Source organism: Nothobranchius furzeri, chromosome 5 (assembly GCF_043380555.1).
Source record: "Nothobranchius furzeri strain GRZ-AD chromosome 5, NfurGRZ-RIMD1, whole genome shotgun sequence".
Taxonomy (NCBI): Eukaryota; Metazoa; Chordata; class Actinopteri; order Cyprinodontiformes; family Nothobranchiidae; genus Nothobranchius; species Nothobranchius furzeri.
This window is the reverse complement of record NC_091745.1, coordinates 3,781,655-3,809,535: the sequence shown is the minus strand read 5'-3', so window position 1 is coordinate 3,809,535 and position 27,881 is coordinate 3,781,655. Positions and strand designations below refer to the sequence as shown.

The 27,881-nt window shown below is 42.9% G+C and overlaps 3 protein-coding genes across 9 annotated transcripts in view; 2 read left to right on the top strand and 1 right to left on the bottom strand.

Annotated features, from left to right (window-relative positions):
- Positions 1-983: 983 nt before the first annotated feature.
- On the top strand, positions 984-7,333 carry mgrn1b (mahogunin, ring finger 1b). 4 transcript variants are annotated; one of them, XM_015948575.3, is made up of 17 exons: positions 984-1,294; positions 1,796-1,914; positions 2,087-2,175; positions 2,259-2,405; positions 2,867-2,984; positions 3,073-3,139; positions 3,245-3,288; positions 3,371-3,418; positions 3,615-3,683; positions 3,763-3,922; positions 4,016-4,125; positions 4,249-4,463; positions 4,619-4,730; positions 4,806-4,851; positions 4,928-5,032; positions 6,218-6,263; positions 6,535-6,707. In XM_015948575.3, the coding sequence occupies exons 1-16, from the start codon at positions 1,207-1,209 to the stop codon at positions 6,256-6,258; spliced, it is 1,578 nt and encodes a 525-aa protein (XP_015804061.3). In that variant the 5' UTR covers positions 984-1,206; the 3' UTR covers positions 6,259-6,263; positions 6,535-6,707. The 4 variants fall into 4 exon arrangements, with proteins under 4 accessions (XP_015804061.3, XP_015804060.3, XP_015804063.3 ...); XM_015948574.3 differs by lacking the exon at positions 6,218-6,263 and having other exon boundaries at positions 6,535-7,333; XM_015948577.3 differs by lacking the exon at positions 4,928-5,032 and having other exon boundaries at positions 6,535-6,703.
- An 8,993-nt stretch (positions 7,334-16,326) lies between these two features.
- On the top strand, positions 16,327-18,493 carry aanat2 (arylalkylamine N-acetyltransferase 2). Its single transcript, XM_015948573.3, has 3 exons — positions 16,327-17,304; positions 17,501-17,655; positions 17,746-18,493. Exons 1-3 carry the CDS (start codon positions 17,136-17,138, stop codon positions 18,049-18,051), a joined length of 630 nt encoding a protein of 209 aa, XP_015804059.1. The 5' UTR covers positions 16,327-17,135; the 3' UTR covers positions 18,052-18,493.
- A 1,663-nt stretch (positions 18,494-20,156) lies between these two features.
- rhbdf1a (rhomboid 5 homolog 1a (Drosophila)) overlaps positions 20,157-27,881 on the bottom strand; it is a 41,549-nt gene continuing 33,824 nt past the window's right edge. For all 4 annotated transcript variants that reach the window (XM_015948567.3, XM_015948569.3, XM_015948570.3 and 1 more), the window contains 13 exons: positions 27,669-27,791; positions 27,388-27,551; positions 26,947-27,198; positions 26,753-26,864; positions 26,573-26,647; positions 26,329-26,490; positions 26,143-26,243; positions 26,006-26,069; positions 23,510-23,604; positions 22,886-22,961; positions 22,607-22,707; positions 21,196-21,349; positions 20,157-21,087 (listed from right to left, as the gene is read on the bottom strand). In XM_015948567.3, the coding sequence (XP_015804053.1) occupies positions 20,668-21,087; positions 21,196-21,349; positions 22,607-22,707; positions 22,886-22,961; positions 23,510-23,604; positions 26,006-26,069; positions 26,143-26,243; positions 26,329-26,490; positions 26,573-26,647; positions 26,753-26,864; positions 26,947-27,198; positions 27,388-27,551; positions 27,669-27,791 (1,899 nt within the window). In that variant the 3' untranslated portion in view covers positions 20,157-20,667. The remainder of the gene's footprint in view (positions 21,088-21,195; positions 21,350-22,606; positions 22,708-22,885; positions 22,962-23,509; positions 23,605-26,005; positions 26,070-26,142; positions 26,244-26,328; positions 26,491-26,572; positions 26,648-26,752; positions 26,865-26,946; positions 27,199-27,387; positions 27,552-27,668; positions 27,792-27,881) is intronic.

The following is a 27,881-nucleotide window of genomic DNA, read 5'->3' as shown; positions in this document are numbered from 1 at the left end:
ATTTCACACTCAGAAAATTCACACAGAATTTCAGATTCAGCAGAGGCAATAACAGCCTGAATGAGCATAAAGCAAGATCAAAACTTAAGATAACGTTTTCATTATATTAAAATACTTTCTTTTAAGATTATGGATTGTATAAAATTTATACTTTATAAAATATACTGTAATCATTTAGGCTGCGTGTTTATAGCTTGTTTTTGTGCCTTTAAACATGCTTCAGTACATTCAAATTAATCTATTTATTCTTGAATGCCTTTCCACCATCATGTGATTAATTTGTCGACATTTATAAATGTTGTAAGCTATTGTATTTAGCAGAAAATCTTTTTAATTAAATGTAAACAGAGTAAATAAGAGAAACATTTGCTCTGTTTACATAGTTTAACGACATCTAGTGGTTATTTGCTGGTACTACTGCCTTAACAATGACTCTCCCAATGGATAAAATATTAAAAAAATGTCTGATAGAATGTTTAACATACAACACATGACTTATTTTGGCATACCAACCACCAATTTGTAACCAAAGATTAGGCTATGTAAAATGTGAATGAACTTTTATTAGTAACTTTGGTAAGTTTCAGATTTCAATTCATTAAATAACATCGATGGAGGGGGGCCCAAAAAATGCAGCCTGCCTAGTGTAGTCCATTTATTTAATCCGGCTCTGCCTGCAGGAGCCCTACTTGATTCATTTTTTGTGGCTTCTCTCGTTATGCTCGACGTAGCTAAAATGTACAATTTTAGCGTTTCTTCTTTTGTTTGAAACGAGAAGTGAACTTTATGCTTTTAAAGGTGTGTTGATTTTATAAGCTCAATTAATTTGCGCTGGCCTCTTTTATTGTAGGTATGCGCGCCTGTCTTAATTAGCTCCGCACATTCTCCGGCAGATGCCTTTACCTAAAGCAAGCACACTCATTTCCTGGACAAGCCCAGAGACAGCCAATCAGCTCGCCTTCTTGCTACGTTAGCACGTCTCTGGCAAAAACAACAGCTCGAGCCTCAATTTGTGTCCAGTTTCGTTAAACGACTATCGGTTAAACGGAGCTCGGGAAATGTGGAACTAACCACAGCTTTTATTTCTGGTGGGTGCTGTATCTATTTGGATTTCTGTCTAGTCTCACGTCGGGGTTAATTTGATGTGCTGACGCGCTGTTAGCCGCCAGCTAACTGTAGCGAACACCAGCGATCCAACAGAAAAAGATGGGGTCCATCCTGAGCCGCAGGATTGCTGGAGTGGAGGACATCGATATCCAGGCCAACTCTGCCTATCGATTTCCTCCGAAATCTGGTGAGTGATAGACACGGCCACGCGTCGAGACTTAGTTATTTCATAAACAATGACGCGAAGTCGAAGACGCCGACTTCTGTTTTTGGTAATCGGGTTAATAACGTATTGTATGTGATTGATCGTGGACCAGCAGATAAACAGTCTATGAACGCTCGGTCAGGTTTAAATGTCAGGATGTCACATGTTGCTGAAAAATGTCGCGTTTGCTAAGCTGTTTTAATGACTCGAACCCTGTCGGTGAGAGTCAGCATTGTTTATTTGTCACAGAAGTTGGATCTTGTGAAAGTAAAGGTAATCGAAACATCACCTGGGTGAACGAGTAACCCGCATGAATAAATAAATCCTCAAACATTCACTTGTAACCAGTGTGACAGATACACCGGGAGGATTCACTCCACTCCGGCTACTGCAAGGACTCATTTGTAATAAGTGTCTTTCTGCTAAAATCGCGTCTTGCATGTCATGCTTCTGGCACAGTTAATAAACTTATTTTCTCTCCAGGGAATTACTTTGCCAGCCATTTCTTTATGGGAGGAGAGAAGTTTGACACGCCACATCCAGAGGGATACCTCTTTGGGGAAAACATGGACCTGAATTTTCTTGGAAACAGGCCTGTGCAGGTACCAATCAATGCTCGCTTAACTAACGATCCAGCATTATACTATACTATAATGTACTACGTAGGTAGTATATTTTGTACTTGCCAAACACATTTCCAAATCCTCTCAAGAACAGCTTTTATTATGAAACCATTTCAATCTATTTCAGTTGTTTCTCTTTTTGTTTCACCAGTTCCCGTATGTGACACCTGCACCCCACGAACCCGTGAAAACCCTCAGGAGCCTGGTTAACATCAGAAAGGACTCTTTGCGTTTAGTCAGGTAAAGGCTGTGACATAGTATTACATTACCTGCATTTAAAAGTAAACATTTTCTGATAATTTTTCTAAACTTCTTGATTTCAGGTATAAAGATGACTCTGACACCTCAGGGGAGGAGGGTGTAAAACCGAAGGTTCAGTACAGTGTGGAGTTTACCTTTGACGCTGACGCTCGGGTAGCCATCACCCTCTACTGCCAAGCGTTTGAGGAATTCTCCAATGGGATGGCCGTGTAAGCTTTTCACCTTGTAACTCACGTACCTGACACGGTTTGGGTCTAACGGTAACATAGTGAGAGTCCTTTTGTCTGAAACAAAATAAACCATTTATATAGAATCTGTAACATGGTTAGATTTGCTTCTATCTCATGTGTACATCACAGCTGCTGCTATAGTGTGAAGCGTTGTGCCAGAGACACTTAGACTGTGTTTTGTAAGTGGTGAGCTCCAAGCCTCAGAGCACAGAGTCTAGAATAGATGCAGTGGGTCCTTAGCAACGAGTAGTCTCCATGGATACCGCTGATAAGACTGGGATGAAGATGAAAGTTAAAGTCTGTGCTGAAGTTAACATCTTCTGATGAGCAGACGTTGTTGCAATTTTTGTTTTGTTTTGTTTGTTTTGTTTTTTCATATCAGTGCTGATTTCTTCACCGCAGTTAAGGTTTTGTTACAGGATTGCCTTTTGTGGTTCTAGGTACAGCCCAAAAGATCCCACCATGGTCTCTGAAACTGTGCATTACAAGAGAGGAGTGAGCCAGCAGTTCTCCATGCCATCATTTAAAATCGATTTCAGCGAGTGGAAAGAGGAGGATGTAAGTTTAGAGTTTGTCACTACTGCACACAAACACTCCAAATGGGTGTGTGAATTAATATACTATCTTTTTTTGTTTTTCTTTGAAGCTGAATTTTGACCTGGACCGAGGAGTGTTCCCCATGGTCATCCAAGCTGTGGTTGACGAAGGAGACGGTGTGTTAGGATGACTCGTTCATTCTGAAGTCTCTGTAATGGTTGCACAGGTTCATGTTCCACACTAACGCCGCTGGTTGGTTTGTTTGTTTGTTTGTTTTTAAGATTGTCTTGGACACGCTCACATACTTTTGGCAGCATTTGAAAGAGTACGTATGTTTGTTATAACTTAAATACATATGATGTATATAAAGCTTTCATATGAACTCGAACATTTCCTTATCCCTCCAGCATGTTGATGGCAGTTTCTCCGTTAAACCACTGAAGCAAAAGCAAATAGTAAGTTTACTAATATTGTTTGAATATTTTCTGAGTCACTTTGGTTTTTGCTGGTTCTTTGTTCAGCTTGAGATCTGGACTGTTCATCTTTGATGATTTAAATCAAATCAGTTTTGCATTTTAAAAACAGCAAAGGAGCTTTAGCCTCGTCTAACCCTCTCCATCAGTTTAGTTTGACTTGGTCCTTGTGTTCCAGGTGGATCGTGTGAGCTACCTCTTACAGGAAATCTATGGGATCGAGAACAAAAACAACCAAGAAACTAAGGTTCTGTTCATAAATGCGCATTCACGCCATGATGCTCTGCGCCTTTCTGTTTTATTGATGTAGTTGTGTTTATTTTCAGCCTTCTGATGATGAGAACAGTGACAACAGCAACGAGTGTGTGGTCTGTCTGTCCGACCTGCGGGACACACTCATCCTGCCCTGCAGACATCTGTGCCTCTGCAACTCCTGTGCAGACACCCTCCGTTACCAGGCCAACAACTGTCCCATCTGCAGGCTGCGTAAGACAAGTTGATTACAAAAGCTTTAATGACGCTAAGTAATGAATTTCTATTGTTAACGTGTTGAGTTGTCTCTTGGGCTGCTCTGACCAGCCTTTAGAGCCCTGCTGCAGATCAGAGCGGTGAGGAAAAAGCCCGGAGCTCTGTCCCCTGTCTCCTTCAGCCCAGTTCTCGCTCAAACCATGGACCACGATGAGCACTCGGTGAGACACAAAGACACGCACAAGTTGAGAGTGTAGCATTTATGATGACAAAACCTGTTAAAACAATCTCAGTTGCAATATTAAGGCCAGCATCAAGTCGGCTGATTCTTATCGTTTTTACAGAGCACAGACTCGCTCCCTCCTGGTTTTGAGCCCATCTCGCTGCTGGAGGCTCTGAACGGTCTGTGCTCGGTGTCTCCTCCCATCCCGTCTGCCCCACTTTATGATGAAATCAATTTCTCGGGGGGTCTGGGTGGGGACAACCGACAGCTGAGCTCACCAGAGCATTTAAGTGATGGAAGCCTGCAGAAAGGAAAAGTCAGCAAGTCACCCGACAGGTGAAGTACACCTTCATAGTGAAGGACACGCTTCAAAAGTCTGGACTTTGGTTTTCTATGAAACGCTACTTTCAGACAAGTCTAAGGTTGCAGTCGACTTTATTAGGAAAGAAAATGGGTGCAGTTACTTATTTTGGCTCCCGTCTTGTTTCCAGCACCCTCAGATCGCCGTCCTCTCCCATCCAGGAGGAAGATGAGGAGAAGCTTTCTGAGATGTCAGACGCTCAGCCACACACACGTCTCTCCAGCAGCCCCGCCCCCACAGACGTAAGCTCCTCCTCTGGCTGATGTGTGAACTTCAGCTCTGCTGCAGACTGAACCTCTTTGCTCCTTTTGCTTCAGGCCACAGCAGTCGAAGACGTGGCCGAGTCTCTTTCTCCAGATGATGGTGAGTTTTTCTCATTAGGCACTCGGTAAAAAGGCGTGTGATGTGTTTGACGTTGTTGCTGTCCTGGGTGGTCCAGAGGACAGGATGCATTCTGGAGGAGACATCGTGCAGGACTGCAGCAGCGAACGCTGCAGCTTGACCAAAACAGAAAGCGACCCTGCGGGTGATCTTTCTCTGCCTGGTGAGACATTTTCTGTCGGGAACACGGAGGATAAGTTCCTTTTTCAGACAAATATTTAACACAGAAGGAATAGAACGGGAATAAAACTGCTCTGTACTCCGATGGCAGCCCAGGGGAAATAAGTCGACTGCTTCTTTTACATCTTTTTCTTACGTGCTTTATTAGAATGATGAAACCTGACCCTGGATCTGTAGCTCAGTGCCTAACTTTCATCAGGTGTTTTCTGTGCTTTGCATCTAACCTGTGTGCTCTTGCCTCTGCGTGTTTTCTAAAGCCTGCCGCACACGAGAGCAAACTGCTGAGCAAACGGCCTCGAATGACCGTTTGCTCAGCAGATACCTCGCTGTGTGCGCCTGATTTTCACTGAGTTTTCCGCCTCACGAGACGCTGAGGTGAATATCTGACCAGTTAGATATTTTCCGCCTCACGGAGGGTAAAAACTCATCGTGTGCGCGCTACTGAGCTGCCGGCTGAGCTGAAATATTCTAGTGGCCAATCAAAGCGCGCTCTCTGCTCACATGACCCCAAGATGGCAGCCCCCCGTCTGCATGTCAGAAAATAAACAAAACGGAGACAAAGCTGGAAACTAACAAAATGCCTCTACTTTTTTGTTGATGAAGCGTCGCCGGCATCAGCATTTCAAGGTTAGGAAAGTATGTGTACGATGGCTGGAAAGAAGGGCCAGGCAAGGAGTTTATGCCAATCTGCTCCAAGAGATGTGCCTCGAAAGCCCAAAATGCTTCCGACAGTACCGCCTCCTGGATCCTTCCAGTGGGTAGTGGAAACAGTGGGCCCATCAATCCGCAAGTTACCATTTTGTTTATTTTTCTGACATGCAGACAGGGCAGGGGGCTGCATCTGAATACATCTTGGGGTCATGTGATCAGAGAACGCGCTTTGATTGGCCACTAGAATATTTCAGCTCAGCCGGCAGCTCAGTAGCGCGCACTCGGCGAGTTTTTACTCCCGTGAGGGGGGGAAATATCTAACCGGTCAGATATTCACCTCAGCGTCTGGTGAGGCGGAAAACTCTGTGAAAATCAGGCGCACACCGTGAGGGATCTGCTGAGCAAACGGTCATTCGAGGCCGTTTGCTCAGCAGATTGCTCTCGTGTGTGGCAGGCTTAACACTCCTCTTCTGTTCCATGCCATCCTGTCTCTTTGATCCTCCTCACTGTTCCACAGCTCTAGGTCCTGATTCCTGCTCTATTGGTGTGGAGGAGTAACTGTGGTATGTAAGCTTTCCTGTCTGCTCTGCCTCTTGCATGTACGAACTCTGCCCCCTCCCTCCCTCCCTCCAAGTGTGGTTTTCCATGATTACATTCACCAAAGTCTGATGGAGCTAAAATGTTTCCGCAGCAGATCTGCTGCTTTAAGCAACTTTGAAACGTCTGTGAAGGCAAACTGATGAGAAATAAGCAGTTTCTCTCGCCTCACTGAAAGTCTGGCAGGAAGGTTTGCTTTGAAGCAAATTCATTATCTGTTTATATCTCCCACCGCAGGTTCTTCAGAGTCGATAGAAAGTCTAAAAAGTCAGAGCACAAACTGCTCCAGCCATCCTCTCCTGTGTCCCACAAGCAGCCTTCATTTGGAAGATGAACACTTCAGCCCCTGACTCGGCTCCGCTCTCCAAAGATGACCCTGTCTGCGTTCCTCTCCCATGCCAGCTCCCTCCTCCTGCTCTGTCTAAACTTCTGTTTGTGAGATCACAAGAGCAGAAAGTAGACTTCAAAGCAAGCTGACGTGGATGAGGAAGAACTCTTGTTTAATCGTTACAGAAAGGCTTTTGAAGGAAAACCTCTTTCCCCTCTTGAGCTTTGGAAACATTTCATTAACGCATCGGTTTTGCTTGATGACCAGATTAGTGGTTTTGTGATGTAGGGTCCAGAGATTTTTCACCACCTGTATTGGTGGAACCTTTAAGCACACTTGGTCTGATTTAACCACGTTGACACTAAACTTAAAGCTGGTTTCTTTTACTTTTACGGTCTTGACAACGTTGCGTCTGTGTGCGTTTTAGGTTATCTTGCACTCCAACAAAACCGTTTTATCATTCCTTCCTTTTAGCAGGCAAATATGAGATGATTTGAACTCGTCTTTTGTCCTAAACATTAGCATGTTTGTTTTAATATTTCCTATTATATTGAATATAACTACAGTAATTCTGTGTAGATACTTTAATACCTGTAAACTTCCATATTCTATCTGTATATGTATAAACTCTGACATTGGAGTCGTGAAGCTAGATTCTCTTAACTTGCACATTTATTTCAATCTTTGATAATAAAATCTACAGACTCACATCCTAACAGCTGAATTCAAAGATAATGAACACAGACGCTCCATCTGCAGTAGGTGGATTTAGTATTTGGCTCCGTAAGCGTGCTTGTCATCGATGTGACTGGTCTTTGTCGTGGCAATGCGAGTGTTTGCTTATGATGTCGCTGCAAAAACAAAAAGGTCCCATTTTTGTGTGACGGCAGCGGCGGCAGCTTTACCTACCTTGGTCCTGTGTGTGTAGCATCATGCATATAGATCTCTGTGCCTTCAGTTAGCTGCCTGCTTAAATGCTAAAACCGTTTCAGCCCACTGACAGGACTTGTTATGCTGATGTACAGAGCATTTTTATTTGAATGCAAACTTCATGCTACCAGGAAAGAAGTCGTCATTAAGCAGCTTTTCTTTCAGCTGTTTATTTACTTTATCCTGGTCAGGTATCAGTTATGCATTCATTTATCGGTGAAATCGTGTTACCAAAACAATACATTCAGTGAAAACGGTGCAAAACTGGGAATGCTTTTGCATGTGAACTTTAGACTTTCACTTGTTTGTCTTTCTCCTCTTCTGTGCCGTTTCACGTTGACACTGTGCCTTCCTGTTCTGACCACCATTTGACCTGGTATCCAGGATGACCCTGCAGTAGGTGGTTTCTTTGGCTCTCTGTTAAATCAGTTCCTGTCTGTGTGTGTGTGTAGCAGCATGTGTAAAACAATAAAAAACAAAGATTCTGTACCAGAACAGCCGATTTCTAAATCATTACGTCTTTTCTCCCATCACCTGAGAGGAAATGGACTGTTTTTAAAGAGCTAACGCAGGTAGATGTTGGCTACAGAAACAAGACTGTAGATGAGAGAAAACTGCAAGGGGAGGAGTAACATTTAGAAAGTAGGTAATGCGGGAAGGCAAACATGAACACATTTCTGGAGAATGAGATAAATTGTGCTTTAATTTCTGCAGAGGTGTGGACTCGAGTCACACGACTTGGTCTCGAGTCAGACTTGTCATTTTATTGACTTCTGACTTGATAAAATCTATAGTTACGACTTGACTTGAATGCCAATGACTTGCAACTTGAATCGACTTGCACCTGTTAACTTGATGACTTGAGCATATTTGATATTTTAGCACAAAAGTGGCACGACATGGACAAAAATCATGAATCATACTTCGCTCTGGGTTTGATCTTGTACCGCTGAATGCAGCAGCACTTTTGTTTATAATCAGTTTCTGTTGCACTTTCTGCTTGTTTGAGCAAATAGATGAAGCTTTAACCCTCTCAGGCTCAAAACAAGTTTTGATAAAAGGACGAACAACTAAGTCCTTCAGGGGTACTTCTGACTGAGTTAAAAAATGCTCACGAAATACGTGTGTGGAGTAACCAGGTAGGTTTTAACGTTGCAACACCTGCCTCCAGAGGGTTAAGAAGCTGTATTTCTGGAGTTTATTATTGTCATTAAATTGAAGTTGGACAGATGACTTGAAAATTCAAAGTTAAGGACTCTGACTTGACTTGGACTTCCAATTCATTGACTTTGGACTCAACTTGGACTTGGTTGTCTGACTTGGACTTGACTGGAGATACTTGTGACTTGCAAAGCAGTGACTTGGTCACACTTCTAAATTTCTGAATGGCAAAAGACAAATTTTAGATTTCAAATTTGCAGCAAATCCTATACTGCAGACAAAATTTCTAAATGTGGATAATTGTTGATCCCTGCTGCTCATCAAGGGAATAAAACTGCCTTCTGTCTTTTTGCCAGTGGCGCTCAGTCATGTGCTGTCTGAACTATGAACAGCTGTAAAGTTGACCTATGGACTGTCTTAATGCTCTTAATTGTTTTGTCTTGGTGAAACTTACCAGAGTTGGATGGGAAACTGAAACAATATAAGAACATTTTATCTACCACCGGCACATCTTCCAGTGAGGAAGCAGAGTCCGGGGACTTTGGGTTGAGCTCCCCAATCTCTGGTGCTGAGGTCACTGAGGTGGTCAAAAAGCTCCTCAGTGGCAAGACCCCGGGGGTGGATGAGATCTGCCCGGAGTTCCTCAAGGCTCTGGATGTTGTGGGGCTGTGCTGGCTGACGCAGTTCTGCAGTGTCGGGTGGACATTGAGGGCAGTTCCACTTGACTGGCAGACCGGGGTGGTGGTCCTCTCATTTAAAAAAGGGGGACCGCAGGGTGTGTTCCAACTACAGGGGGTCACACTTCTGAGCGTCCCTAGTAAGGTTTCAGGGTTCTGGAGAAGAGGAGGGTCCGTCGGATTGTCGAATGTCAGATTCAGGAGACAAAACAGACATTTTGTTGTGTCCTATGTATGGCAGCAGCAGCTAATGGGTGTTTAAGTACTTTTCATGCTTTAGGAAGCCGAGTGGGCCAGAAAGGTTAGGGTCACAGAAGTTACTGGTAAAAAATATATTTCTGCAGTTGAACACACACACAGGCGCACGTACGCACACACACACACACACGCACACTTAAACTGTTTACGGTTTTTCTTGAATGCTTCAACAGGTTTCTTGAAACTATGCTTCGTAATCTCAAAACAATAAAAACAAATCCATAACATCTCGCCCAATTCCCCAAAAATCGTATTTTCAGGTCAAAACGAAGCTCTACACTCAAAACCGTTCACTCAAGCTGAAAAACCTAACTTTCCCACAGACACAAGGCCTCAAAAACACACACACTACAACATGGTCTACACATTGGTGCAATAAATTAAAAACAATATTTGCTAAACTTACAAGTTATGTTGCTTGTTCCACCCCACAAAATCCTTTTCACATGATGAACACAAAAGATGTAAGCAATGTTAATACAGTAGTGGCACATTTTTATTCATGGACCAATCAGTACAGCAAACACTACAATCATTATTGTGCCTCAGCATCCTGGCTTTGGTCTGGGTTGGGCCGGGGGGCTGAGGAAGTCTGATGATGGCGGCAACATTGAAGCGACTCACATTTGGCTGGACTCGTTGCCCCGCCTCCCTCATAATCATATTATAGGCAACTAAAGTGGCTCGAATTTCATCCGAGACCACTTGTCTCCTTATCCTAGCTCTTCCCCTCCACCTCCTCCTCCTCTTCCACTTCCTCCTCCACTTGCACCTCTTCCATCCTGGTTTCAGAGATCCCCTTCTCCTGGTGTCCTACATAGATATGTATATAGACATGTGTTAATATGGTGTCTTAGACCTCCTCCATCTCTTCCTTTGCATCTCTTTGGATCCACAGGTTCAAACCTGCATGAGCTGACTTTGGCCCTTTTATCTATCCATCAGAGTTTCTGGTTGTTGCGTGTTAAATTGTGACTCCTAGTGTTTCCAGTTGGTTAATTGAGCTCAAGCCGTGCTGACTTCAGTTAACGTTATTGACTGCTAGTGCTTTCTAAATGACCACATGGTGTCAGCACTGAAGCATGGAGGGATTTGTGTGTAGAGTTTTGCAGTAACAGTTCACTAGCCTGGCCGGCCAGCCCCAGTTGTTCTCTGTGTAGAGGAGTCTGGCAGGCCAGGCTAACAGTTCACCAAATCTGACTCATGTGTTAAAGCAGGCAGGAGTGTGCTGGGACGTAATTTTGGGGGGGGACGGGTGGGACATGTCCCCCCCACTTTTTCAAAAGGCAGTTTTGGTCCCCTGCACTTTTTTCCGTCCAAAAACAATGTTACGCTCCATTAAATGGATTTAGTTGAGCACTAGGACCGAAACGGAAACCGGTTTCCTATTAGACCCGCCCAAAAGCTAATCTATTGGCTCTGCTGATACTTGCTAACGTATTACTGGCTGTTGCTGCTGTCACTCAAGTTGTAAACAGTCAGAACGTGCTCACGTTGTTTTGCTAGTTTGGAGCCGCTAGGGAACACCGGTACTGAGTCACATCGTCAACTAGACGCTGTGTAATATCAGAGCTCAGCTCAGCTTCCATTACATAACATTTGAATAAGTGTTCATTTGTGAGTCTTTGGTAGTTAGGCACAGCCAGGAGGCAGCATGTCAAGAAAACGAAAAGTGGATATAAGAGACTTCTTTCAAAGTCTAAACGTAAGTTGGAACATGTGACACCCCTGCATTAAGCTCAGACTCACCTCCTCCTTCACAAACATACTCAAAACTAACTTTTACAAACTCATCTCCTCCACATAACTGACTCCTCAGACACAATTTATTCGTATATTATAATTATTGTTTTATTATTATTACTATTATCATCATAATTATTATTACTAGTAGTAGTGGTAGAAGTGTAACTTCAAAACTTTTATCATTTAACTTTATTGTAAACTTATCTATTGCAATGTATATGTTCACATTAAAAAGCTCTGAAAAATGAACAGTATCATCATCGTCAACAGATTTCATCAGATTTTTTAAGCTTAATGTCAAAGATGTACAATTTTCATTAGATTTATCTTATTTTTTCCATTTATTTTTTGTGTGTTGAAATGCAACAACTGTTTAAACACTTTTAAGGGGAGAAAAAACATTATACACTCAAATGTTAGGGTGATGATCATGTGTAAAACATTAGTTCAGCATGTCCTCTAACACAGCAAATGAACAAACGGCCAGATCTCAGGAGGGACCGTTTATGTATAAATAATTTTTATACTTTTGACTAGGCCTGGGAAAGTAACACATTTTGCTGGACGATATTTTGTCCAACAAATTGTTGATGATAAACGATATCATTGTCAACATTATCTAGACCAAAATAACCACTAATATAATGTTAATATATCATAATAATGCAAGTACACCCTTTAAAATGCAACAAATAAACCTTCGTTTAACATTGAAATGTCCAGAACCAGAACTTCTAAATGAATAAAAATAACAAACAAAAATTAAATAAAAAAGGAATCTCACTCCCTGTTAGAAAATGTTGCACCAAAAACAATAAAAAAAGACCCAAAACAATAAATACAATGGCCTATCCATTGTCAACAGCCAAAACTGCACTTCAATAATGATAATAAATAAAAATAATAATAGAGTTGTACATTTTTTAACTTTGATATATATATATTGAGGATGGAAAAATTATTGAGATGGGCACGTGACGTGTCAAGGGGTCTTTACATAACACCCCCCACCCCAAATCCGCACAAGCCTGCTGTGTCCCCCCCAATTCTGAAATCAAAATTTCGTCCCTGGGAGTGTGTATGGTTCAGGGGAAAGGGTGTGCTTTTTGAAAAATGGCATCATGGTTTTGGAATTTGAGTTCAAAAGTTGGTTATAATGTTTAAGCAATCAAGAAAATCTGTAATACCAATAATGCCTTTTTACTCACCATATTGCTTTAAACTATAACCCTCATTTTTCTTTCTTAATTTAGTTTCAGACCTGTTGCGGAGGAGAATATCGTGCAGGAAAACACTGGCTTCAGTCACATACTGTATTACTCTAAACGGTACATAGATTACACTTCACAGGTATGACAGATCACACTGACCAGCTAGAGGCCAGCCTTAGCTCCACTCTAGATGAGATCAAACCCATCTGTAGTATCTCCATGTACATGGCTCGTCTCAGATACTCCAGCAAAGATGAGGATAAGAATTTAGTCTGTCTGAAAACAGATTAAGATTAGACACTTATTAAAGTCACCGATAATCTTGATGTTTCTGAGGAGGAAAAAAGAAAAGGAAGGTGAGACCTTATAGGCAGGCTGCAACAAGGTTGCCTTAAGCTGCCATGACCAAGGAAGAACAGATGATTCCCTTCACAGGTTAATGTCCTGTTCTGCAGTTTGTGGCTGGAAAACCAAATCCCATTGGACTGAAGTATATGTGCTATCCAGTCCCAATGCTCTGGTGCTGGTCAGTCTTATCTTCACTCAGCTGTAGAAAGTTCCCAGCCATCCAGGTTTTAATAGAGTCTGAGCAGGTGTAGAACAGCTGCAGCTTAGACATCTCATGGGACTTGAAGGAGATGTACAGTTGGATGTCATCTGCATAAAGATGGTGGGAGGCTCCTTTGAAGGGGATGTGATCCAGGTTTTTGGACTTAGCTCGGTAAGCAGTGGGTTGCCGGTTCTGACCCAGGCTCTGTCCATGTCAGCTGTTGTGTCCTTGGGCAAGACACTTCATCCTCCTAGCTTGCTGGTAGTGGTCAGAGGGACCAGTGGCATCTGTGTATGCAAGCCTCGCCTCTGTCATTGTGCTCCAGGGCTGCTGTGGCCAACCCATCAGGATCAGTGAGTGAATGATTGTGGTGTAAAGCGGTCTGGAGTAGGGGCTGCATGACTTAGTTTTTTTTAAGTCGACAGTCAAGTAATGACAATCGAGTCGACTTTGACTAGTTGTTGATGATGTCATACACCTGAAGCGGCGGGGGGTGGGGGTGGGTGGGTCGGTTGGCTCGCAGGAGTTTTTGACAATTAAAATTGCGCCCACATTTTCTAAGTTAAACACATCTCTTTTAACAATGGTAGTGCCTGCATCTATACTGCTCCGCTTCAGCCCTCTCCCCCCTCCCCCTGCGCAGCGGCCGCAAACTCACTGATGCGCCTGCAGCCTCTGAGAGTCGCTGCTGCTCTAAACATTAAAATAATTATTTCTTTTTCTGTTCCTCACTTCTGATTACCTTCAATGGTGTCTGTTTGTTGCAACCACCAGGTACAAAAACTAACTTGACTATTTTTCTGTCCTGTCTCTGTTTATTATCCTCCTGCATCTCCTCTCAATCCTAAAGAAAAACTGCTACCTGGGTTCATTTATATTCACCTCATGAGTTACATTTGAACTGCAGTTCTCAAAGATCTATCGATCGCAAAAACAGCGGAGTGCGCGCTGCTCGCCGGCCGCACTGGTGAGGTGCATCACCGGAGGACAAAACAAGTGATGCTCCGCTCCACAGCAGTGAAACACATAAAAGGAAATGAGCCGACATGAACAATCGCGTGTTAAATTTGTTTTTGAGGTGGTGACACCTAATTTGATAATGTCACTGTGGCCGTGCTCAGGAGGCAGATGTCTGGAGCGCGTCATTGATCAGAGCTTTGCATGCGCAAGCTGGTTAAGGTTAGGATGGGGGTGAGGGGAATGTTAAATTGCAAGAGGGTAAAGGTCACAATTTGGTTAAATGCCCATTTTACGGCGGGTGTCAGTACTGACGCTCTGGCACAGCGCGTCGCCTCCCGACGCACAGGGGCTCATCACCTGCTGTCTTTCCCGAGGACTGCATCTTGACGGTCATTATCACGTGACAGCGACTAGTCGATGAAATGCATAAAAAGTCACTACAGAGCAGTGAAGTCGACTAGTCGACTAGTTCATACAACCCCTAGTCTGGAGTCCCTTATTCTGACTGTCCGTGTTTCCTTGTTAAACATTCCTACCGCAGCGTGTTATGACAGTTTCGCTCTTGTTGACAGTATAGTAACATACTCATTATGAAATACAGAACTTTAGTATAATTATTAGCAACAATATACAGTGTTTGACATGATTTCTTGTTTACAGTTGTAGCGTCCAGAAATGGTCAGTTTTTCACCTATAGTTTGACCTCTTCAGTATCCAGTCATTTGGAGACATGAGTCTGCTTCTAGTGCCTTTAATCTGCTGGATTCTGCTATTCTATCCGCTGAAGTCCAGGCCTCTGCAGCTTTGAAAACCAGGATAACATATTGTCAAGAAAACAGTTCCCGTTTCAAGGCCCTAAGCTTCCTCTTATCGCTTCTACAGAACTCCTCCTGCCTCTGAATAAAAGTGAACATTTTCAGCTCACATGAGTTAATTAATCATCTAATGAATAGACAATATGGTTAAATGAAATGTTTTGATTAATCTGTGCTTAAATTAATTAGGTTGATTAATCTGTGACTAAGTTAATAAGGTTGAAATGAATCAATGATCTATTTGTCTGACAATCAGTCTACTTGACAAGCTAATCAGCCACACACTCATACAGAAGGTTAAAGTAATTTCATCACACGTTGCTTTCTGATCCACAAATCAGAGCTCCTGTATCTGAGGTTGGTTAGTAAAACCCCTTTGCATGTCAAATTCTGGTTGGCCATGTAATCATAATATGGCATTTGTTAAAACAGAATAACTTGCTGATTCAGTTAGTTTTGAGCCGAACTCCGGACTGGCCACCGGAGGAAAACTCTTTAACCACCCACCGCATCTCTTGACAAGCTGTCAAACCTGTTGCATGCTGCAGCTGACACAGCAAGCGGTTCCTGCAGAACAAAGCTGGCACAGCTCCGACTCCTTAAGAGTCCAACCGTTCTAGACACAAACGATTTCATCTATCTGTTGTGACTCGGGAGGCATCCAAGGACTGACTTGGTCGCATCAAGGTTTTCTTACGAGCCACGTGCATTGGGGTCAATGACTCCTTGACATCTCGGTTCCAAACAGGGTCTCCAGGAACGGGTACGTGGGCACGACACGATGCCGTTTTGATGAATCAATTCTTCAGCTTATGACAACCACACATTTTTTTCACACCCAGAGCTCAGTTTCTTCTAGATACAAGGTTCTGATAAACATCACACACCATTCCATCACCACACCTCATATTACATCCACTTAGATTCATCCATCACATAAAGTTGTTTATAGCTTGTCATGCTTTTAATTTGTTTAGAAAATAAATTTCTTACTTTTTATGAACTTGACTCTGTCTGAATTAATACAAAGTGTGTTTATGATCACTGAAAAAGCAAAGAATCCTAATTTTTCTGATTAAACATGCAAAGACCAATCAGGTTGATACCCTATCTTTATATAGAGTATCACACCTTATTGGTCATAAGTAAAGGTAATATATTAAGCTTAAAAGCAGCATATTATACCCTCTTACACAGTATAATAACAATGGTATTTTACAAGCCATTTGCAAGCTAACTGTCAGGTAAACATGCAACAAGCAGTAACATAAAAACTTCCAGAGGTAGCGCGTCTCTTCAGTAGACAGTCTGCACATTTCCCCAAAGTAGCGCATGTCGAGGGGTCGCACGGAGAGTCGAACACCCTGACTTACAGAAGTGTTATAAAAATGTAGCTTACAAAAAAGTATGTTAAAAAAATAGGTCGGCGTGACCTAAATAAAAATTTATTTATTTAGTTTAGTCTGTAATTCCTTTGATAAAATAAAGTACAGACACATTCTCCTTCAGATAAAAACTGTAGGGTATGTCAGATTAATGTTTAGAACTGACACCTGTATTACATCTGTGTAAACAAATTCACTCCCAGCCATTAAAACAAGGGCCTTTTCAGTTAATTAGTCTTTGTTAAATCTTTCTAAAGCATGAAATCATCCCAACAGCAATCCACACAAATCTCCCTCCTCACCGTGTGCCGTTAAACTGGCCCACATGCCCTTAATCCCTGAAAAACGTGTACAGCCACATCCATCAACACCATGTCTCACTCATGCCTAGTTAGAACACACATTTATGTTGCAGCTAATTCCTAATATACATCTCAACACGCTTTCTATTAGTCCATCATCACGAGGCGTGATTTAATTCTAGTGTATGAAATGTATTGGGATTGCACGAGTAACAAAATGTTACTCTTTGGTAATCCAAGATTTGGAGGCTCTGGCGGCACGTGCACGGGCAGCTATCCTGCTTTCAGACAACCTCTTCGCATTATGAGATCAGACAGAATGAAGATGAGGAGACAGAAAAGGAGGCACGGAGGTCAGCATCTTGCCAGTTGAAGCCAGGTGGACCACAGGAGAAGTTTGGCTCAGCTGACTGCCTGATTCTAATTCTGATGCAAAGGGCTTGAAAGAGAGGAGGCACAAACAGAAGAGGTTTTGTAAAATAGTCTGCAGCTCCGGTTTAGCGCAGTATTCAGTTATGATGACAAAGCAGGTCAGCGGGTCACCGTTTCTGAAGCCGTTCTTTCTGAAGACACCGGTCAGACGGGACGGCCCTCGGCAGCAGAGACGACACACACTTCCTGCCAGTGAGTTCAGAAACCTCACACCCCAGGATGCCATCAGCGTGTTGGAAATTGAGAGAGAAGGCAAGTCTAAACTTATCTAAATGTCTGACCGAGTACATAGAGCTCAGCTTTGTGTTAAACCTTCTACTGTCTTTTAAAATATGTTGTAAACGTGTCGTAACTCAAATATTCAAGCCCATCATCCGTTTAGACTTGAGTGTGTTTTGCTCATCATAACTACTCCTTTGATAATGATCATGGTCTGAATGCCACCCAGCCTTTGTGTCTGTGTCCGGAGAGTGTCCACTCACTCTGGATGAGGTGCTTAATTTCCTGGTTCTGTGTCCTGAGTTGTCCCTGGGCTGGTTCGAAGAGGGACAGCTGGTCGCTTTCATCATCGGCTCAGGCTGGGACAAGGACAGGCTTTCACAGGTACTTTAACATAATAACAAAACCTGCAATTCTCTAAAACTATTACTTATTTGGGTTAAAAAGCTGACATGACAAGCTTTCTTTTTTCAGGAGGCCATGACTCGGCATGTTCCAGACACCCCCGCTGTGCACATCCACGTGCTGTCTGTGCATCGCCACTGTCGACAACAGGGCAAGGGCTCCATCCTTCTGTGGCGCTACCTGCAGTACCTGCGCTGCGTGCCGGGTCTCCGTCGAGCCCTGCTGATCTGCGAGGACTTTCTCGTGCCCTTCTATCTCAAGGCTGGTTTCAAAGAAAAAGGGCCGTCAGAAATCTCTGTGTCCAACTTGAATTTCCAAGAGATGGAGTACCTGCTTGGTGGGCAGGCATACGCGCGGCGGAACAGCGGCTGTTAGCCTTTTCTTCAATTATTTGGACTCAGGACAGAAAATATGTAAAAATAGAAGAAAAGAGCCAATTGAATCTGTTGGCTGGGTTCAGCATCTCGTGTGAATGAAAAGGACTAAAGGTGGATTCAAATCTTCAATCAACATGAATTTGTCATCTTTTGCAGTTAAAGTGGATTATCAGGCATCGGCTCATGTTGTCTTATCAGTAGCACAACGCTTCATGTTTACCTGACTGTTTATAATGTAATTTGTGCAAAAGAGGTGCAGACACAATCAATCCAAAAATCTGTTGTAAATATTTATAAAATGTTTTTTTATCAGCTTGAATCAGAAGCTGTGATGAGTTTTATTATTTGGTGCTGTGGAGGAGCTACACAGATCACTAAAAATGGAATAAAATATGAGTTGAACATCAGTAACAGAAATGTTTTGTTTTATTGTTGCTCGGTTTAAATAAACTACACAACAATGCTCAGTCACATACAGTGGGGCAAAAAAGTATTTAGTCAGCCACCGATTGTGCAAGTTCTCCCACTTAAAATGATGACAGAGGTCAGTAATTTACATCATATGTACACTTCAACTGTGAGAGACAAAATGTGAAAAAAAATCCATGAATTCACATGGCAGGATTTTTAAAGAATTTCTTTGTAAATCAGGGTGGAAAATAAGTATTTGGTCTCTTCAAACAAGGGAAATCTCTGGCTCTCACAGACCTGTAACGTCTTCTTTAAGAAGCTTTTCTGTCCTCCACTCGTTACCTGTATTAATGGCACCTGTTTGAACTCATTGTCTGTATAAAAGACACCTGTCCACAGCCTCAAACACCCAGACTCCAAACTCCACTATGGCCAAGACCAAAGAGCTTTCGAAGGACACCAGGAAAAGAATTGTAGACCTGCACCAGACTGGGAAGAGTGAATCTACAATAGGCAAGCAGCTTGGTGTGAAAAAATCAACTGTGGGAGCAATTATCAGAAAATGGAAGACATACAAGACCACTGATAATCTCCCTCGATCTGGGGCTCCACGCAAGATCTCATCCCGTGGGGTGAAAATGATCATGAGAACGGTGAGCAAGAATCCCAGAACCACACGGGGGGACCTGGTGAATGACCTACAGAGAGCTGGGACCACAGTAACAAAGGTCACCATCAGTAACACACTACAACGGCAGGGAATCAAATCCTGCAGTGCCAGACGTGTTCCGCTGCTGAAGCCAGTGCATGTCCAGGCCCGTCTGAAGTTTGCCAGAGAGCACATGGATACAGCAGAGGATTGGGAGAATGTCATGTGGTCAGATGAAACCAAAGTAGAACTTTTTGGTATAAACTCAACTCGTCGTGTTTGGAGGAAGAATACTGAGTTGCATCCCAAGAACACCATACCTACTGTGAAGCATGGGGGTGGGAACATCATGCTTTGGGGCTGTTTGTCTGCTAAGGGGACAGGACGACTGATCCGTGTTAAGGACAGAATGAATGGGGCCATGTATCGTGAGATTTTGAGCCAAAACCTCCTTCCATCAGTGAGAGCTTTGAAGATGAAACGTGGCTGGGTCTTCCAACACGACAATGATCCCAAACACACCGCCCGGGCAACAAAGGAGTGGCTCCGTAAGAAGCATTTGAAAGTCCTGGCGTGGCCTAGCCAGTCTCCAGACCTCAACCCCATAGAAAATCTGTGGAGGGAGTTGAAAGTCCGTGTTGCTCGGCGACAGCCCCAAAACATCACTGCTCTCGAGAAGATCTGCATGGAGGAATGGGCCAAAATACCAGCTACTGTGTGTGCAAACCTGGTAAAGACCTATAGTAATCATTTGACCTCTGTTATTGCCAACAAAGGTTATGTTACAAAGTATTGAGTTGAATTTGTTATTGACCAAATACTTATTTTCCACCCTGATTTACAAATAAATTCTTTAAAAATCCTGCCATGTGAATTCATGGATTTTTTTTTCACATTCTGTCTCTCACAGTTGAAGTGTACCTATGATGTACATTACTGACCTCTGTCATCATTTTAAGCGGGAGAACTTGCACAATCGGTGGCTGACTAAATACTTTTTTGCCCCACTGTATCTTCAGAATAAAAAAAAAAAGCAGCAGACATTTTTCAGGGTTTTTTCTTTACTGTTTTCAGTTACACGAGTGTAGACGGGTAGCTAAAACACTACCGTGACCAAAACAATAATCACTTCTCGAGAAGCAATAAACAAAGGAAACATTCGAGTGCTCAGCATAATGTAACAAAAATATGGCAGTAGTTGGAACATTTATCAAGAAGGCACCAAAGGTATAAAGAGTTTTGTCCCTGCTTCTGCTGTGAGGTTGCCTGAATCATCAGAAAAATGTAGTTTTCTCAGATTGTGAATGTAGAAAAGCATCCTCCTTGTACCAGCGCTGCCTCTCGAGTAAAGTTAAACCGTGATGAGTTACTGAAGGGCCATAGCTTTGTTTCACTAGACAGTAAAGGACTGACAACGGCTGCCTGTAAACAGGAAAGTAAAGGAAGTCCTTATGAGGAGTACAGGTATCCATAACACAGTAAAAGAAAACAACCATTTTCGTTCACAGAGAAAACACTCCTCCATCTTGTTTCCACTCACCCCGCGCCTCTGCTTCAGTGTAGGTGAGCGTTCAGGTCATACTTCTCACAAAACTTGTCTGTGAAGGGGATGCAGGTGAGCAGTTCGCACCATTCGCACTTGATTGGGTAGACGTAAAAGAGCACCACAAGGCCTGAAAACAGACCAACAAACACCAGCAGGAAGACGATGATCTGGCAGCGTTTGCGGTACAGGTCCATGCGGCCGAAGCTGACGTAGGGAAGGAAGGCGAAGGACAGGAAGAAGCCGGAGATGAAGCCACAAATATGGGCAAAGTTGTCGATCCATGGTAGCAGTCCAAAGGCAAAGAGGAAAAGCACCACACACAGCAGCTTGGTGAAGGCCCTCCAGGGCTGAGCCAGGATCTGCCAGCTCTGAAACAACTCCACAAACAAGCAGGCCAGGATCCCAAACTGAGAGCCTGCTGGGCCCACCTGAGACAGAGGCACAACAAAACGTTCGTTTATAATAATCCCTCACACAAACGCATCATATGAATTATAAATATCTGGTGGATTTCACACAGTCTGGGGCCGTTTCACCTCGGCTCTGTAGGGCAGGAAGATGGCTGAAGCCAAGTTCCCAGTGATGCCACTGAGGATGTAAATAATTGAGATGCGCAGCCAGCCTGCCAGTTTCTCCAAATCTCTCAGGATAGTCATCTGGAACGCCACCGAAACCAGGCAGTGAAGGATCCTGGGAGGACAAACAGACACAAGTTCATGTGTGTGTGTGTGTGTGTGTGTGTGTGTGTGTGTGTGTGAACGTGACTTTGACAGCACGTGCAGAGAGGCTAATCCTTCTGTTGAGAACAGGCCCACCTCTAGAAGCAGGGATGACTTTGCACTTCAGCAGAATCAGCCTCCATCTGACTGAAGCTTAATGGGTTCACGTAGAGAGGCCACTCTGGTAATTATCCAGGAGACGGCAACAGATGACATCGATGGAGGACTACTCTTCTTAAGTGTGAGGAATCTGTTCGCCCTGACTGACACGCTGAAACGCTGTTAGCCCGCTGGAGCGAATGCAGGACAGAACTGGGAGTGATGGGCCGGGTGGCTGGAGTCATTTACTACACCTCCACACAAACTGGTTTGGTCGCAAACTTGTAACACAAGCAGTGAAAAACTTTGATATTTCCAATTTACCATTTATCTTTTGGTGGTTTATGAACTTCCAGGAAACCAGAGTCAGCCTCTGTGCATGTGACCGATATCGATTCTGATCTTTTAATAAAGGTTTCTCTTTCAAGGACTCACTGCCAGTCGTGTGTGTGTGTGTGTGTGTGTGTGTGTGTGTGTGTGTGTGTGTGTGTGTGTTGTAATTGATTTATTTTGCTAGATGTTTTCTCCCCTTCCTATTTAAATTGTGCATTTTCAGCCTTATAATAGATTTACTTTTGTGTTATACATTTGCAGTGGTCTCCAGTAGGAATGAATGATTCACCTTTTGTCTGCGTTTATCACCATGGTTACATTTTGAAGAGTTGGATACTACAGTTTTAGAACGAGCCTACACACAGAGCTAAGATAAGTATTTACTGATCGCACAAGGGGGAGATGTGTGTGTGTGTGTTACCACAGCTCAGGACAGAGAAGAGTAATCAAGATTACAAAACAAAATAATCTAGTAAGACAAGACACTAAATACAAGAGTAGTTTCTATTAAATCTATTTTTACAAATATTAGTTACATATTTCTATTTTTGCTTCTTTTGTTAGATAAAAAAATGTAAAACAGTCAGTTTTGCATTTGAAAATCTTACATTTGAAACTTTTAGTAAAAACTCAGACGAGATGCATAAAACCGTATAAAAACACACTGATTATTCATCTGAATGGTATTTATTACTAACTTGGTACTTTCCAAGATTTGGGTATGTTTTGTCCTGTTTTTGAAGTTTACCAGAACAAGCTAAATCTCTTTCACAGATTCTGCCAACTGATGACTCACCCTGCGTGCAGGAAGAGAGAGAGCCAGAGTCTGTAAAACTGATCTGGAATCAGCGGGTTGAGGAAAGGCAGCAGTCCACAGACATCGTCCATGCAATGCACCTGTGTACAGACACAGCAGGTGAGTCTAGGGAGCAGTATGTGGAACATGCACGCGCCATTTGGTAATCAATAATCAGACAAGGTCCATACGTGTTTTTAGGGGTTCTCGTCGTTTAATTAGTTATTTTCTTTTTCATTAAAATATGCAAACTGTAGTGTGGTTGGTGGGGCTGCTTACTTGAGAGCAGAGCGTCGCCTCCTCGTGAAAGTAGCCCTTCATGAAGTCACAATATTCCCTGGATGTGATTTCACACCTTAAAGAAACAAAAGCAACAGTCATGAATCAGAGCCATGTCGTCTGAGATCAGTCCAGCTTCAAGCTTTTTTAACACTCCAGTCAAACCCTGAGGAAGTGTGTCTGATTGGTTATTTCTCTCCTCTGAGCCACATCTGTAAGGAAACCACATCCATGGGTTGCATCAGAGACAGATGCCGGCCAAAAAGATTTTGACTTTAGTTTGGTGTCTTTTATTAAATTAGATCAACTAAGAATGAAGATAATCAACAATTTAGCTAATTATAAACTTAACAAAGCATTCAAACCTTTGGAGCGGGGTCAGCTCTCACAGGTGCCGCTAATCCAGCAACTAATTAGCAGCACCTGCTGTACGGGAGCTCAACAAAGAGACGTTGGCAGGGAAGATTTTGTTAGGAACTCAAATACTTTCCTCTAAATGCATCTTTCTTACAACCATTAAAGAGGAAATATCTTTCTAAATATGTGAAAATGTATTTCCATAAGGAGTTGCTACAACAAATAACAAACGTGTCGAGCTAAGTTGATTTCTACAGCACTCCTCACCTTCCTTTGGTTCCGATGCAGCAGGGTCGGCCTGTGATGGTGCAGTCTATGTGAGGCAGGTTGGTGTGGTTTCCTGTGTTGTACCTGGTACAAATCTGACAACCAGAACAGAAAAGTAGTAGATGAGCCTCTTGGTGGATTTGGAGCATTTTACATGCAGGTACAATGATGCACTAACAGTGTTGGGCAAGTTACTTTGAAACTGTAATACATTATTTATTACTTGTTACCCTCATTTTAAAGTAATTCATTACATTACAATATTACTGTTTTTAAAATGTAAGGCATTACACTACTTTTGCATTACTCTAAGTTACTTTCAACAAAACAACTTCAGTATGAGTTTGGTAATCTGATGCCTGTTGAACTCATGACACATCCGGTGGAAGGTGATGCGGTGTCTGAGCTAGGATTGCTGTTAAAAACAGATCTTTAGAAGGATTGTTTATGAAATAAATGAAACAACAATCTGTACTCTCAGCACGCTGCCATCTTAGATTAACTGAGCGGTGAGTGAGGTGGTGGGGGCTCCAAGTCTATTTAGCCTTGGTCCCCAAATGCCTTGATACGGCCCTGGATGTGGGACTGACTTCTGGGGTGATCTGATTCTATCACATGTATAAATATTAAATGCTTATATATTATTGCTTTTCACTGGTAAAAATGAGTATTGGGGATAAATCTACCTTCTATCTTTTATTTGAATAATTTCCTGCCCTTTCTCTCTCTAACCGTCCTGCATGCTGCATGTTCTCTCCGTCTTCCAGAAAAAACTGTTTCCTAGACTTCCTACTTTCTAACGATCAGCCAAAGGGATCTTCACATGCGCGGCGCTCCAGCAGCAATGAGTTAAAATCACCGGGGCACAGATTAACTCAGATGAACGTCAGAAAAGTACAGAATACCAGAGAACATGCGCTGATATGAACGATCGCAGGTGAATTATTTTCTTTTAGTGGAGCGATGTTGTGAATGTTACAGCGGCCGCGTGGAGGACGCAGCTGGAGTAGTTGAGCCGGTACCACTACGTCCTCTCTGCCTGCAAAGCTGAGTCCATAAATGACGTAATATATGCAGATACTGGAACTTTTTTTGGGTTTCCCGCAATTTGAATTTTTAAGAAACGCATCTTGATTCTGGGTTTAAAATGCATTGTAATTACCGCGTTACTGACAATTGTACCGAGTAAATATTACCATTTTCTTTCCCTGTAATGCCTTACATTACCACATTACAACAAAAAGCAATGCATTACAGTAATTAATTACTTCTGTACCGCATTACTCCCAACACTGTGCACTAACAGTAAACAAAAGTTTCAGTGTTGGGTTACGTCTGCCTCTTTTAATTCAGTCTATTTAAAAAATGCTCGTACTTTAGGTTTTGTAGTAAAATGACTTAACACCTAAAAACCTAATTTAGCTGATTGTTGTGGCCTCAAGATCTAAAAGCCAAAAGGTGAAGTCACAGAATGCATGGGTTGGCTGGTTTGTATTTCTTAGGAATGACACAGATGAAAAATGAGTTTCTTTACATCGAATTGGAATGTCTCCTTTTGCATCTTCTGACCTGATTTAGCTTTATTGGTAATTGTGCATCACACTTATCCTGTGACAAAGACTTGATGTAAAACATTAATAGAAGAAGAGGAAGAAGAAGAAGAAAATATCATTTCTAGCGCCTCAAGATAAAAATCATGAGGCGCTTCACAAAAAACAAAAATTGTAAAAATATAAAAAAGCATTTAGAAAATGTTTAAAAATATATTAAAATGAGCATAAATAGGCAATTGTGATTAAAAAAATGTTAAGAAAGAGAGAGAGTGAACAGGAAAGAGGGAAATCAGTGGATCCTGAGGAAGGTGGAATAGGTGGGGAGAGCAGAATAAAGCGAGAGAGGTGAAGAAGGTCATACAAAAGCCAGCTTGAACAAGTGAATCTTCAGCTGCTTTTTAAAGGAGACCACTGAGTCCACTGATCTCAGGCTCAGGGGGAGAGAGGTCCAGAGTCTGGGGGCCACAGCAGCAAATGATCTGTCACCTTTGGTCTTTAGCCTGGTGCTGCACAACCAGTAGGCTTTGATCGCTGGACCTCAGGGACCTGCTGGGGGTGTAGAGACTAAGAAGATCACCAATGTAAGATGGTGCTTGTCCATGTAAGGCCCTATAGACCAGAACCAGGATCTTGAAATGAACCCTGAAGTTGACTGGCAGCCAGTGAAGCTGGAGGAGAAGCGGGGTGATGTGGGTGTGTTTGGAGGACTTGGTCAGAAGCCGAGCACAGGCGTTCTGAACCACCTGTAGACGGTTCAGGGAGGTTCTGCTCAGACACGTGAAAAGAGAGTTACAGTAGTCTAAGCGTGAGGAGATGAAGGTGTGGAGAACTGTCTCAAGTTCAGAGCGGGACAGAATGGGATTACTTAAGACATCTGCTTATTTCCCAACTCGAATCTAGATGTTTACATCCTAAACAGTCTGCAGGATTTGAAATTACTCACAGGCCACTTTGTTATGTCATCAGGCCATTCGTGAGGCGACACCGACGCAGGCTCCAAACATATCCTGCAAGTAGAAAAATAAATGTTTCATAAGTAAATGTGAAATTTTAAGCTTCATTTAAAAACCTGGGCCTTACCTTGGGTCCTGGTGGCACACGGAGCCGTACTGCCTGTCTTTACCATTTAACTGGGGAGTGCTGGGATGCTTCGGCCACTTCACCCACTCAGCTAGAGTACTCTACAAATGTAAACAGAGAGGATCAGAGAGCCCACAGCTGCCTCTCATAGATGTGTGGAATAAAGACGTGGATGTTTTTACAGACCGAGCATTCCTCCTCTGAAGTCTGGACGCAGCCAGAGCGATCGTTCCGAACACAGCAGGCAGAGTTGCGTTCAACAGCTCTCTTTTCCCTGATGAGATTGTGCACCTGCTTGTCTTGTCGCATGCATGGAGAATATTTGGCCCCCAAGTGGATCAGGGCTTCCTACAATGGATGAAAAAAAAAAGTGAGTGAGCAAATAAGATTGTTTAAATCAGTCTGCAACGAGGTGAAAGGAGGTCCTTACTGAACTGGGCCCGATCCAAAAGTTCTCCTGCTGCACAAACTTGACATTTTCATACACTCCTTTGTTTCTTAAAACCTAAATCCAGCCACATCCGGTTGTTAAAAGGAACATGTTAGTATTAAAAACAGTTATTTGAAGTAAAAAATGTTGTAAATATGTATGAAAATGTTTGCCACTCACAGAATCTACAGTTTCATGCTGAGAAAAGCCCACTGGTGCGATCCCGTAGATGCATACAGCCAATATAGTGATGAGTAAGTGGACAAAGATGATCCAGTACGTAAAAAAAGGCCTAAAAGAGAAGCATTTTCAAAAGCTGCACTTCATTTTTAAGAGTCGCCAAATATTTGAGAGACAAATGTGAAGCGCGGTACCTGTGGTCGTCCATGTCCTCGATCTGTCTCTTGACATAGCTGTCGATTCTCTTGCGGTAGGTGCGGTTGGTGAGCTTTCCTACCATGCCCAAACCATAAGGCCTCTTTTCTCGGGCAAAGAGCTTCTTGACAGGTACAACGATGCGCTGTCCACGCCGCTGTCCATGAACACTCACCACCTCCTGACGCAACGGCACCTTTGGTGGTCCTGGAGTTCCTTCTTTGGCTTTACGCCATCCTCTTTCCAGAGGTCTAGAAACAATCACAACCACCTAATGAAAGACGTGCTTTAAAAAAATGGTATTTATCTTTTTATTCATCTTTATTTCTCAGGACTTTTTCTTTTCAACAAGTTTGATATTATTTGCATTTTCTTGTAAAAACATCAGATTTTGCTTTTAAAAACAAAAGACCACAAGCTTTCTGTCCTTAGGGACTCACAGCATGAGGTGACTTCTCTCCAGCTCGGTCTTGTCCAAGGCGCTGCCCGTCAGCTCCTTCTCATCCTTCTTGGAGTCGGGGTCTGTCTCTTTGATGGCCATCTCAGATGGAGACTCGAACACCTCGTCTGCGTATGTGGACAATTCCTCGTGCATCATGATGTCCTGGGGACGCCGACACACAGTTATGGGTAAAGAGAAAACAAAATGTTACCATCTGTCCGGGATTTAGATTTCTTAGATTAAACGTGCAAAACAGAAACAAGACTGCTCCTGCCGTACTCTGGCAAAGAAAGATGTGTCCAGCTCATCAGCAAAGTCAACCACGTCTTCCTCCATGAAGCTGGCCGGGGTGAAGCTCCGCCTCTGAGCCCGTTTCAAAGTGCTCTCTCGTAGCGAGCGTCCCTGAAGACATAACAATCGTGTACACATCTTCAGTTAGAAATACAGAAATATCACTAAATTTCTCCTTAGATTTTCAATTTTGTGCCAACC

Bases quoted from the DNA above. Each gene is read 5' to 3' on its own strand.
- mgrn1b (XM_015948574.3), top strand. From the start codon at position 1,207: ATGGGGTCCATCCTGAGCCGCAGGATTGCTGGAGTGGAGGACATCGAT. The intron at 1,915-2,086 runs GTACCAATCAAT...TTGTTTCACCAG, and splicing joins TTGGAAACAGGCCTGTGCAG to TTCCCGTATGTGACACCTGC. The intron at 4,126-4,248 runs GTGAGACACAAA...TCGTTTTTACAG, and splicing joins TGGACCACGATGAGCACTCG to AGCACAGACTCGCTCCCTCC.
- aanat2 (XM_015948573.3), top strand. From the start codon at position 17,136: ATGATGACAAAGCAGGTCAGCGGGTCACCGTTTCTGAAGCCGTTCTTT. The intron at 17,305-17,500 runs GCAAGTCTAAAC...AATGCCACCCAG, and splicing joins GTTGGAAATTGAGAGAGAAG to CCTTTGTGTCTGTGTCCGGA. The intron at 17,656-17,745 runs GTACTTTAACAT...TTCTTTTTTCAG, and splicing joins ACAAGGACAGGCTTTCACAG to GAGGCCATGACTCGGCATGT.